Source organism: Delphinus delphis, chromosome 2, assembly GCF_949987515.2.
Source record: "Delphinus delphis chromosome 2, mDelDel1.2, whole genome shotgun sequence".
Lineage (NCBI taxonomy): Eukaryota > Metazoa > Chordata > Mammalia > Artiodactyla > Delphinidae > Delphinus > Delphinus delphis.
Genome location: NC_082684.1, coordinates 1,069,801 through 1,082,578, shown reverse-complemented (window position 1 = coordinate 1,082,578; position 12,778 = coordinate 1,069,801). Strand labels below are relative to the sequence as shown.

The 12,778-nt window shown below is 57.4% G+C and overlaps 1 protein-coding gene across 5 annotated transcripts in view; it reads left to right on the top strand.

The window, feature by feature from the left end:
- The window catches only part of PACS2 (phosphofurin acidic cluster sorting protein 2), a 61,094-nt gene that overhangs the window by 29,209 nt on the left and 19,107 nt on the right, over nucleotides 1-12,778 (top strand). For 3 of the 5 annotated variants that reach the window (XM_060003803.1, XM_060003805.1, XM_060003807.1), the window contains exons 2-8: nucleotides 3,911-3,998; nucleotides 7,023-7,112; nucleotides 8,423-8,548; nucleotides 9,518-9,680; nucleotides 10,196-10,269; nucleotides 10,622-10,702; nucleotides 11,866-11,925. In XM_060003803.1, the coding sequence (XP_059859786.1) occupies nucleotides 3,911-3,998; nucleotides 7,023-7,112; nucleotides 8,423-8,548; nucleotides 9,518-9,680; nucleotides 10,196-10,269; nucleotides 10,622-10,702; nucleotides 11,866-11,925 (682 nt within the window). The remainder of the gene's footprint in view (nucleotides 1-3,910; nucleotides 3,999-7,022; nucleotides 7,113-8,422; nucleotides 8,549-9,517; nucleotides 9,681-10,195; nucleotides 10,270-10,621; nucleotides 10,703-11,865; nucleotides 11,926-12,778) is intronic. The other 2 variants (XM_060003804.1, XM_060003806.1) reach the window with 1 other exon arrangement.

Sequence of the window (12,778 nt, the reverse complement as noted above, 5' to 3'; positions counted from 1 at the left end):
TTTTATACGTGGTAGTTTGTACCTCATGCCTTCCCCTATGCCTAGCTCTCCCCTCCCGCCTTCCCTCTCCCCACTGGTAACCACTAGTTCTCTATATTTGAGTCTGTTTCTGCTATATGCCTTTATTTATTTTCTTTTTTAGATTCCACATACAAGTGATAGAGTATCTTGTCTTTCTCTGCCTGACTTATTTCTAGGTCCACCCATGTTGTAAATGGCAGAATTGCATTCTTTTTTATGGCCGAGTAATATTCCATTGTGTGTACACATATACATGTACATGCACATATACATACGTACACACCACGTCTTCTTTATCCTTCCATCTCTGAATGGACACCTAGATTGCTTCCATGCCTTGGCAATTGTAAACAGTGCTGCTGTGAAAATTGGGGTGCGTGTATCTTTTCAAATTAGTACTTTTTTTTTTTTTTTTCAAATTAGTACTTTTGTCTCTAACCGATATATGCCCAGGAGTGGAATTGCTGGGTTATTTGGTAACTCTATTTTTAGTTTTTTGAGGAACCCTCCATACTGTTTCCTTAGTGGGCTTCACCAATTTACATTCCCACCAACAGTGTACGAGGGTTCCCTTTTCTCCACATCCTCTCCGGCATTTGTTATCTGTAGACTTATTTTTTTTCTTTCTTTTTGCGGTACGCGGGCCTCTCACTGTTGTGGCCTCTCCCGTTGCGGAGCACAGGCTCTGGACGCGCAGGCTCAGCGGCCATGGCTCACGGGCCCAGCCGCTCCGCGGCATGTGGGATCTTCCCGGACCGGGGCATGAACCCGCGTCCCCTGCATCGGCAGGCGGACTCTCAACCACTGCGCCACCAGGGAAGCCCTGCAGGCTTTTTGATGATGGCCATTCTGACAGGTGTGAGGTAGTTTTGATTTGCATTTCTCTAATGATTAGTGATGTTGAGCATCTTTTCATGTGTCTTTTGGCCATCTGTATGTATTCTTTGGAAAAATATCTGTTCAGGTCTTCTGCTCATTTTTTAATCAGGTTGGTTGTTTTTTCAATATTAAGTGGTATGAGCTGTTTATATATTTTGGATATTAACCCCTTATTGGTCATATCATTTGCAAATCGTTTCTCCCATTCCGTAGATTGTCTTTTTGTTTTGTCAGTGGTTTCCTTTGCTGTGCAAAAGCTTTTAAGTTTAATTAGGTCCCATTTGTTTATTTTTGCCTTTTTCCTAAATTATTATGATTATTCTAGTTCCTTTGCCTTTCCATATAAACTTAAAAGTCAGCTTACTAATAACTACAGAAAAGTCTTGCTGGGGTTTCACTGGAATTGCATTAAGTCTGTAGATCTAGTTTGGGGAGAATTAATGTCCACGAGTCTGGCACGTCTTCTTTGATTCCTTGTGATAGCAGTGGGGAGTTTCTAGCATGCAGATTGTGCATTTATTTTATGAGATTTAGGTATTTCTTTTTTGTCAATGGAAGGTGTTTTAAACACTGACTTCAGTTGTTCATTCCTAGTATATAGAAACGTGGTTGCCTTTCATATGTTGAACTGATGTCCTTCAATCTTGCTAAGCTCATTAGTTCTTGGAGCCCGTTTTCACATTCTCCTACATTCCTTGGGACGTTCTACATAATGATTGTGTTGTCTGCAAATAAGAAGAGCTTTATTCTGTCCTTTCCTATCCTTCTGCCTCTTGTTCCCTTCTCTTGCCCTCTTTCCCTGGGCAGGCCTTCAGTGCCCACTGAATTGCAGTGCTGAAAGGGTGCGGCTTTGCCTCGTTCCTGATCTTAGGGGACAGTATTCTCTCTCGCACCATCCGGCGTGATGTTCGCGGGGGACCTTTGGACGTGCTCTTAATCAGGTTGAGGGGATTCCCGTCTATTCTTCTTTCACTGAGAGTTTTTACTCATGAATGGATATTGAATTTGTCAGAAGTTTTTCTGAATTGACTGAGATTTTATGTTTTTTCATATTTAGTCTGGTAACGTGTATCACATTGATTTCAAATGTTGAACCAACCTTGAATTCCTGGAACAGACCCCCTTTGGTTATGGTGTATTATCCGTTGTTCCTTTTATATATGTCTGGATTCAGTTTGCTAATATTTTGTTGAAGATTTTTACATGTGTGTTCAGAAGGGAACTGGTCTGTACTTTCCTTTTTTGTACTGTTTTTGTCTGATGTTGGTGCTGGTATCAGGGTATTTGCTAACCTCTTAAGATGATTTGAGAAGTATTCTTTCCTCTTCTGTTTGCTGGAAGATATTTTGTAGAATTGGTGTTATTTCTTCTTTCGCTATCTGGTTAAACTCACCTGGAGTTTTCTTTTTCAGAAGTGTTTCACTATTAATCCCACTTCTTCAATAGATCAGGCTGTTGTTCGTCCTGGTGGGTTTGGGCAGTTTGTAGCTTCCGGGGATTTGTTACGTGGAATCTCAGTTCTCAGAGTTGTGTGCACTGAGTTATCTGTAGTGTCCCTAATCACGTTGTTCCATGTCTGTGAGCTCTGGAGTGATGTTCCTTCTTTGATTCCTGATATGGGTCATTTTTGCCTTCTCTCTCTCCCTCTTTTTTCCTTTGTGTGGCTGGAGTTTTTGTCAATTGTATTACTCTTCCCAAAGAACCAGAATTTGGTTTTATTTTTTCTAATTGTTTCTTTATCTTCAATTTCATTGTTCTGCTTTTATCCTCATTTCCTGCCTTCTCACTATGGGTTTAATTTGCGCTTTTCCTGGTGTCTTAAGGTAAAGCTTAGATTGTATAGTTGAGAATGTCTTTCTTTTCTAATATAAGCATTTAATGCTGTGAATTCTCCTCTCAGTACTGCTTTAACTGCATTCCACAATTCTTGACATGTTGTTTTTCACTTTCATTCCACACAAAATACGTCTGATGTCCTTCCGGGCTTCCTCTTTGTCCTGTCGGTGATTTGGCAGCGTGTGGTTGAATTTCCCAAGCAGCTGGTGTTTCCCAGCTGTCCTTCTATTGCTGATTTCTAGCTAACTCCATTTTCGTCAGAGAACATACTTTGTGTGATTCTGGTTCTTTTAGTTTGTGCTTGTGAAGCTTTGTTTTATGGCCCAGGATGTGGTCTGTCCTGGTGAACGTTAGCTGCTTTCATCCATCTCCTTCTCTAGCTTTTTCCCTGGCCCTGCAGAATCAGAGCAGCCCCCATGGCAGAGGGACTGAGCTGTGAGAGTGGCCCGCCATGAGGGGTCCTGCTGGGCTCCCCTGCTTCACTGCTATGTGTCAGGGACTATCAGGGACGCACTGTGTCTGTCTGTCTCCAACCTGCAGCAGTCAAATAAGGGGCATCCTCTGCCTGGGAAGCCCTGGTGTCTGTCTCCTGGCCCCTCTGGGCTCAGTGGAGGGCAGATGACGGTCTCCAGGGAGACAGGCTGAGGTGAAGCCCAGCTGAGGTGGGTGAGGCCTGTGGGGTGGGTGGGACCATGTGGGTGGGCAGGACCCTGGAGAGGAGGGGGCGGGGCCTCCAGTGGACCCTGAGGGCAGGGTCCCTGGGAGGCCTGTGCTCTGGCAGCTGGGAGTGGGATTCCCAAGCACTGGTACCCTGGTCCCTGGGGGCTTCGGGGGTGTGTGGTCTCAGGTTTCCTGTCTGCCCGCCTGTGGACCCACCCAGGCCACCTTCACCAGAGGGAGACCCTCTGCAGAGGGGTGCTTGGTCCAACAGTCTAGGGGTGCTGATGGGTGCCCCCAACGTGCAGGGACCCCAAAGATGGCTCCCAGCCTGGCCGGGCCTGGGCATGGGCTCCTGGGATACGTGAGGGCCAGTGTCCATGAGTGACCGAGGTGCTGGGGTCAGAGAGCCCGCGGTCCAGCGGAGGCTGGGGCTGCTGCAGTTTGGGGCCTTCCTGGAGCATGAGAAGGCGTCGGAGTGCACGGTCACTGCTGAGCCCGTCTGTGCCCTTTGCAGGTTGTGCAGCCTGACCTTGAAGAAGCTGGTGGTCTTCAAGGAGCTGGAGAAGGAGCTCATCTCGGTGGTGATTGCTGTCAAGATGCAGGTGAGGGTCTGCCTGTGTCACTGGCCTGGGGCCACGAGGATACCTGTGTTGCCCAGGAGATGAGAGGGGCACAGCCGCACCAGCAGCTGGACCCTTGCCCGTGCAGGAGGCCCCACCCTCCCGGGCACAGCAAAGGGCACACCACCAGGGTCCCGGGATGAGGGGGAAAGCAAGTGTGCTGAGCTCACCTGCAGACAGGCCCCATGCAGAAGCTGGGACAAACCCTCCCTGCTCCCCGCTCGCCCCCCCGCACTGTGTGCCCCTCGCCCGCCAGCTGTCCACCCGGGCCCAGCCTGGCTGTGCTCACCTCTCGCTCCCAGGCCATAATACTGCCTGTCCCTTGGGCCTCACAGGTCCTTCTTTCTGCCTTTGAACAAGTGTCGGTGTTTCAGGGGGACCCAGCTGCCCCAGCACTCAGCGCCCCCTTCCCCAGCAGCCCTGGAGGAGGGCCCCGTTAGCCGTGCGAGCTGCCTTGGCCTTTTGGTGGCCCCGGAGGTGGGACGTGGCTCTCGGGCCTGCGGCTGGCGTGGGTGCTCTGGGCCTGGCCTGTGGCTCCTCGTGAGGCTCACCAGGGCCTCCTGGCCGGACCTCCAGCAGCAGCTCGTGGGCCTCGGGGCCAGGCTTTCCTCCAAACTGGGAGCTCAGCTTGGAGCCTAGCAGGCGTGAGGCCCGCCCTTCCCGGTCATTTGCCGTCACCAGAAAAGCAGTACACTGTTGAACAAAGACCCAAAGAAGCGCTCTTCCCCGCCGACAGGGCTGCCGCTCTCAGCGTGAAGCAGGCCGTGCCCGGCTGCACACCTGGGACGTGGGAAGATGCCCGTATGAGAACCAGCCCCGCCGGCGGTGCTCTGGGCCTCCTGGCTCAGGAGGGGTCGATGGCGCTCTGGGCCCTCAGAACAAGCTGGTTTACCCATCCCTGGCCTCTGAAACCGGCACTGTTGACCTCTGACGCAACCGGTGCCCCTGTACTCTAGCCCCGTTCCTCCAGCTGCCCGTCTCTGCGGTCCTGCCCCGGACCCCGTCATTATTGAGAACTCAGCCTCTGGTCAGGGTCCCAGGCCCCTTGGAGCTACCCCCCCCTCCAGCTTGCCTGAGTGCCCCCATTGCCTGGGCCCGCGCCCCTAGTTGGCAGACACTCAGCTCCTTGCCTGCTTCTCCTGGGGCATCCTCTCCTGCCGGGGTCACCTGCCTTTTGCACCGGCTCCTCAGCTGCCCCCCGCCCCCCAGCCCCTGTGTCCTGACTCCCAGAGGAAGCAGGTGAGCCGGCCTCCCCCGCTGACCCGAGTCTCCATACGTGTGTTCACTGCTGCCCCCTCGCCTGTCTGCGCGTGGGTCCTCCTTGCCCGGGGCACGGGCCCATCAGTTTAGGTCCTGACCTGGATGGGATCAGATGCGCAGGAAACTGGGGGGAAACGGCTATGAGGGACAGAGGGGAACGGGCCAGGGTGTGGGGAGAGCACCAGACCGCACACGGGGAGCCTGCCCCCGGGAGAGCTAGGGCTGGGGGAGGACTGTCAGGAGAGCCCCTCGGCACACTCCGTGCTGGGAGCAGCTGTGGGCAGCACGGCCTCGGCACCAACGCCGCGTGCAAGCAGAGGGCAGTGTCTCCAGCAAGGCTTCTTAGCCGCTCGGCCACCCCACACTGCTGCCCACGCCCCTCCCCGTCACTCCCGTCAGCTCACACGTCTGTGCGGCTCACGTCTTTGTCCTGGACCCACACCCCACTCCCACTCTCACCCATTCCTCTGCACCCCTCATCTTGGTGAGACGCCTCGTCAGCTGCGTGGTAACCTCTGCTCTCCGGCCTGACTCTGTGAATCTGGCTCCTCGTGGGGCCCCCTGGACGTGGGCTCACGGGGTTTGTCCTGCTGTGTCTGGCTTCCTGCACTTAGTGTAACATCTCCAAGGCTCGTCCATGTTGGGAGACCTAGTTTTAAAACAATACTATCAGGAACATCTTTAATCCATTTGGAACTTATTTTGGTACAAGGTTTGAGGTTGGGACCTGTGGGGGGGGTTAATTATTTTTTTAAATTAATTAATTGATTGATTGATTTTTGGCCGTGTTGGGTCTTTGTCGCTGCGCACGGGCTTTCTCTAGTTGCGGCGAGCGGGGGCTACTCTTCGTTGCGGTGCGTGGGCTTCTCATTGCGGTGGCTTCTCTTGTTGTGGAGCACGGGCTCTAGGCATGTGGGCTTCAGTAGTTGTGGTGCGTGGGCTCAGTAGTTGTGGCTCATGGGCTCTAGAGCACAGGCTCAGTACTTGTGGTGCACGGGCTTCAGTAGTTGTGGCACGTGGGCTCAGTAGTTGTGGCTCGCGGGCCCTAGAGTGCAGGCTCAGTAGTTGTGGTGCACGGGCTCAGTTGCTCCGCGGCATGTGGGATCTTCCCGGACCAGGGCTCGAACCCGTGTCCCCTGCATCGGCAGGCGGATTCTTAACCACTGCACCACCGGGAAGCCCCCGGGACCTGTATGTTTTATACAGATGACTCACCACCCATGTATCACAGCCACTTGCCGAGCTGAAGGCTCCTTATTACACACTGTTTGTTTTTACATGTGTCTGTGTGTTTTCTGAACCTAGTTCTAGGCTTGTACTGCTCTCTCTGTCCTTGTGACGGTGCCGCTGGGCTTTAATCACTGACCTTGGCACCCACTCTGCTCTCAGGGGGCGGGGGCGGTCCTGCTTGCCCAGGAGCGTGCGGCTTCTCGCACACCTGCTTGTCCAGCTGCACCTCTTGCTGCACCTCCATCCTGCAGCTGTGGCAGTGACTGTTCTGTCTCCTCTCTCACAGCTTAGCACAGACTTCTAGAGGAGGACTTGGGGGTCAGAGGATATGGGCTCTTTTAAGGCTCCGGATAAATCTCCCCGCGGGGCCTTTGGGAATCACACGCGCTCGGGCCTCACCCCCACCATCTGCGGGTCTTTGCCTGACAGTCTGAAGAGAACTGACAAGCCAACATCTTCGCTGCTTCATTTTAAGATGCCTTCTTCTGAACTAGGAGGTGTCTTGTTCTGTCCCAGGGCTCCAAGCGGATCCTGCGGTCCCACGAGATCGTGCTGCCCCCCAGTGGACAAGTGGAAACTGACCTGGCGCTGACGTTCTCCCTGCAGGTGGGCCTCCAGGGGGACCCCCACCCTCACCCTTCCCGCAGCCCCTGTGGCCACGGAGGTCCCCTCTCCCACAGGGCTCACTCTCCGAGGTTAGAGATGTGCTTGCTTATGAGGTCGAGTCTCTCGTCGCATTCCCACGATGAAGAGAACGTAGTGAGGCCAAAACTCAGATGATGGGTTTAGGTTGCCTCATTCCTGTGTTTAGAAAAGATGGGGGAGCGGGGGCTGAGGGAAGCCACTCAAAAAAACAACCTTGTTTAAAAAAAGAAAAAGAAAGATGGGGAGGAACCTATGGAAACTCGGTGTCGCGAGTTCAAACCCCTCGGGAGTATTATTTTGGGCTGTGCTGGCGGTGAACGTGGGCTGTTTAGACTGGGACCCCCCCACCGTGTGAAGCAGAGGCCCCCCGGGTGGGGGGCGTGAGTAGATCAGCCCTCCCCCGCCCCCACCCCCGCGTCTCTTTGCATAATTAAGATCTGCATTATTTAAATTCAGTGGGTGTAGTTCTGGCTGAAGACACTTGCTGTATTTAGTATCAGTGCTTTTCCGATACATTAAACTCCTCCGTTCTCCCTGTGAGTGTAGAAGACAGGGCCGCGCTTTGGCGAGTCTGTGAGAACCCTGCCCGTCCGCCTCTGCCCTCCCCCAAGACCACCTCACCGGGCTGTGCCTGGCTCCGCCGGAGCCCAGACCCACGGCAGCTTTGGGTTTTTTTTATTATTTTTATTTTTTGGCCATGCCCCGAGGCACGTGGGATCTTAGTTCCCGCGCCAAACCCACACCCCCTGCAGTGGAAGGGGGGGTCTTAACCACTGGACCGCCAGAGGACTCCCCGGGAGTCAGGTTTACTGAGTGTAATTTCCAAAATGTGCGGTTCACTGTTTTTAAGTTCACGGCTTTGTGGTGCACAGGTGTGTAACCGCCACCACAGTCAAGGTGGAGGGCAGTCCCGTCGTGCCCCGGCTTTGAAAGGAGGTTTTTATTGGTGAACCTTGAGGAAGCGTGCACGTCTGCTGTGGGCACACGAGCTCTGCAGTGTCCCACGAGCAGGCGCAGGCGGCCTGGACCTGGAGTGCTGGGGGCACGGCCCGCTGGACCACCAGGCGGAAGCACTGCTGGGCAGTTACTGCATGTCCACAGATGCGCAGGGCCTCCCGAGGGCGCATCTGCCACCAGGGGCTGTTCCTGGCGACCGAGGCCCTTGATGACCAGCAGGGAGGGAACCCTGGGGCTTGGGTGCGTGAGACCTCGTGGGTGTCGGTGGGCGTGGCTGCCTTCATTGCTGTGACCCCCCCCTCCTTCTCCCGCAGTACCCCCACTTCTTGAAAAGAGAAGGCAACAAGCTTCAGATCATGTTGCAGCGAAGAAAGCGGTACAAGAACCGGACGATCCTGGGCTACAAAACGCTGGCGGCTGGTTCCATCAACATGGCCGAGGTTAGGGCGGCTGGGCGGCGGCCTCCCTCCAGGCGCCCTTGCCCCACGCTGTCCCTCCTGGACGTCCTGCTCGGCGGGACGGGGGCTCCCTGGGGTGGGTGGACACGTGCTGGTGTGGGTCAGAGGGGCTGCCAGCTCACCTTTTTTAACTTGGCTTTTTCACTGATGGTGATAGGTGACGTTACTTTTCTCAAAATTCTTACTTTCTTACTTGACTAAGGAGTTCCCCCCCCACAACTAAGCCCCCCCAAATTAAAAAAGAATCTGGTCCATAAAACCCCAGCATCTAGATGTGATCAAATGACCCCAAACGCAGCTCCTAAAACGCAGAGGCACACATTCGCTGGGTTATCATGACGAGACCCCGTGAAGGTGAACGGCTTGGGCGTCTGGGACCAGCGCGGGGCTCAGGCTGGCACCGGGCGGGGGACGCAGGGGGGCTCTGCCGCTCTCCCCAGTTTATTTGATTCTCTCATGATCAGAACGGCCGCAGGGTCTCATCATCCTGGTGGGCCAAACCTGGTGCATGTCAGCTCTGCGGCACCAGAGCCCCGGCTTGCACTGGGGGCCCGGTCCTCCTTGGTCCCCCAGGGACACGGGTTCCTGGGGTTGAGTCCCGAGAGTCGGTGGCTGTGCCTGGACTGGCCCCTGCGTGGCTTCACACACTGCTCGCTGCCGCCGACCCTCCTCCCTGATGGCCTCCAGTCCTTAGGGGCGGGGCCTGGCTGACCTCCCAGCCCGGCCCGGTGTGCTCCCTCCCAGCCCGTCCACCCTGCTCCCGTGTCTCCTCTCTTGGCCCGTCCGCGGGCCCCCTGTCCTCGTGTCCTCCTGCACCGCCCCCTGCCACCGTGCTTGCCCTGCAGAGTGCACCCCTGCCGTCACCGCCAGGGGAAAGCCCACCCGACCCCCAGCGTGTGCCCCCCGCAGGGTGAGGCTGGTGAGGCCTCTAGAACCGCGCCCTGCCCACAGGTGATGCAGCAGCCGTCGGAGGGCGGCCAGGTGCTGAGCCTCTGCAGCAACATCAAGGAGGCCGCGGTCAAGGTGGCCGAGATCTGGATCTTCTCCCTGTCCAGCCAGCCTATCGACCACGAGGACAGCACCATGCAGGCCGGCCCCAAGGCCAAGTCCACCGGTGAGGGCAGCTGAGGCAGCGCTGCTGTCGCGGGCGCCGCCTCCTGGCCGCTGGCCCGTGGGCTCGAGAGGCTGGGGAGGGGATGTGAGGGTCTGCGGCTACTCTCTGGGCTGCAGGCATGTCAGCCCTGCCTGCGCACTGGGACACGGTCAGGAAGCAGGTCATGGGGTCGACCATGGTGCCTCCCAGGGTCTGGCACGGTCGTGGTGTGGGCTGTCACCTCCGTCGCAGTTGGGGTCACCATCTCCCCTGAGGCGAGGGTGGGCCAGTGGGGGCCTAGTCGAGCAGGAGACCCAGTTTGAGCCCTGTGACGGGCAGAAGGGCTGAGGGCCACGGTGGGGGGCTACAACGTGCAGCCCCTGCCCCCTCGACAGTCCATCTGCCGCGTGTGGGGCTGTGTCCTCGTGGCTCCCCTGCACGCCGGGGGCGGGGGGCAGTCACTGGGGCGCCACCTTATTGCTGGGACACGGGCTGGAACGTCGAGGTGCCCCCCCTTCCATCTGCTCACCCCGCAGATAACTACTCCGAGGAGGAGTACGAGAGCTTCTCCTCCGAGCAGGAAGCCAGCGACGACGCCGTGCAGGGGCAGGTAACGCGGGGCCCGGGGGGTGCCGGCCTCGAGGCTCCCAGCGCCCCGTGCCCGGCCCCTACCAGACCCCCAGCAGCTGTGCAGCCCGCCGTGGACGGGCCCGGGCCCCCCCAGAGCCACTGTTGCCAGGGTAGCAGGGGGCATAGGGGGCTGGGAGCCTGGTCCCCGTCCCCGGGGCTGGAGGGTGTCAGCAGACGCACTGGGACGCCCAGGAGACCAGGCCCCTCCCCAGGCCGCCCAGGGAGGCCGCACATCCACGTGGGTCGGCCCTGGGCCAGGGGCACAGCAGGCAGGGGCAGGGTCCCACGTGTACTGAGGGTGGCCTGGCCCCAGGTGCCACGTGTCTCTGCAGGATTTGGACGAGGATGACTTCGACGTGGGGAAGCCCAAGAAGCAACGGCGATCGATAGTAAGAACGACGTCCATGACCAGGGTCGGTGGAAACTGGTTTTACTAACACTGGGGAAGGGTACGGGGTGGGGACCCGGGGTGGGGGCCGGGTGGAGCCCTCGGGAGGGGCGGGTCAGGACGTGAGGCGGCCTGCCCTGGGATCACATGGGCACACGCGCTGTCCCCTGAGCCCAGCCCTGTGGCTTCTTCAGAGGCCCAGTCTCTTCCCCAAATACAGCATGAAGGCGGGGAAACCCCGTGCCACGGCCTTGCCCTGGGAGGGGGGCTGCGGCCTACAGCCCAGAGGACAGGGGGCAAGGCCACTCTCGGAGCAGAGCTGAGGGCCAGTCCTCTGCCGCTTGGCCCAGACACGCCCAGTGTGAGGCCAGCCGCCGCCCCGGCTCTGCTCTGTGCCCAGGGGCTTGGAAGGGCTGCCAGGCTCCTCCTTTAGGAGGGAAATCCAGGCAGGGGCCGTGGCCCATCATGAATCGTCCAGCCCCGGTGCCAGAGCTCCTGGGCGAGCTTACAGTGCCGAGCCACTCTGCCCTGCGGCCCCAGGCCAGGCCAGCTCGAAGGGAGACCCGGGAAGCCCCGGTGCTGATGGCCCAGCCCAGCCCCAGAGACCACTGCCCCCCCAGCCATGCTGGGAGACCGTGGGCTGGTCCCCGTATACCGGGTGACGCGCGTGTTCTGGACCGTGGTGTGGAGGCCCTCACGCTGCTGTGACAGTACCTGTTTGAGCCTCAGGTCCAGGACCCGAGGCCCAACTTCTGTGGAGGGGGCGTGGGCCTCCTTTTGGGTGGCCTCGGTCGGAGGCCAGTGGCCAGGGCAGCACCAGGAGCAGACGGGCTCAGGCTCCGATGCGCCCTGACCACGCCCTAGGTCCCGAGGAGGGAGGGCGGGGGCGTCGCTGGCACAACCATAGATACGCCCTCCCTGCGGCTCCCCTTCGCCGGCTCTGAGGCTGACAGCCCTTCTCTGGGTCCATGTCTTAGTCCGGCCACAGCTGTGGTTTCAGAGGCTTGTGGAAACGCTTGCTGTTGCTAACGTGCCGGCAGCCGTGCTCAAGTTCATAGGTGTCGCCGCGTGTCTGAGCTGTGCCCCCGCCGGCTGAGGCCGCCCTCGCGGTGCAGCCCGGTGCCGGCCCCACTGTGTCCTCCGGGAAGCGGCTCCAAGGGCTCTGACGCCGGCCTGCTTGTCTCGCAGCAACAGAACTTCAAGCAGAAGGTCGTGGCCCTGCTGCGGAGATTTAAAGTTTCCGACGAGGTGAGTGCGCAGCCCCTCCCCCCGTGGCAGCCCCGCGTCCGGTCGGGGTAGGGCTCTGGAGGCCGGTTCCGGCGGGTCCCGCTCTGCTGTTCGCTGCCGCCGTGGCCCTCTGGACGTCACTGCTGTCTCCAGGAGCGAGGGCGATGGTGGCGCCTGCCCCGGGGGCGCTCGAGGGGCAGGCAGGGCCCCAGGTGACGCCTGCTGTGTTTCTTGACAGCCTGCTCTGAACAGATCTGGAGGAGGGCGGGACATTTTCTGTGGGGGGTGTGACCACGGGTTTCTGTGTTTGTGTTTTTTTATCAATCAACTTTATTTTTTAGGGCAGTTTTAGGTTCACAGCAAAACTGAGCACAGAGTTCCCGTGTGCCCTGTCACCCCACACACTGCCTCCCCACGATCAACATACTATGTGTTTTCAAATTTTTTCTTTTAGCTTTTTTCTAGTCTCCAAATGATGACTTTGTGTAACTGTGATAACCAGAAAAAAAAAACAAAACTTTTTTTTAATGTGATCAGAGGAAAATTAGTCCCCAGGTTCTGGACCCACCCAGGAGAGGTGGCATTTAAGTATCGAAGCCCCAAGACATCGTTATCACATGTGTCACGATGGCCCGTAAAGTGAGCTGTGTGCTTCCCGGAAGCCACGGCTGTGCGTCCACGCGCGGTGGTGGGGCATCCTCTTGCAGCAGCTCTTAGCGGGTCAGCTGCTCGAAATGGGCCCGGCTCAGCCACGGTCCTTCCCACACTGACCCACAGCGTCAACATGATTCCTATCAAATCACCAGCTGCCTTTTTGCAGAAACCAACCAGCTAGTCCTGAAACTTATGTGGAAATGCAAGGGACGCAGAAGCA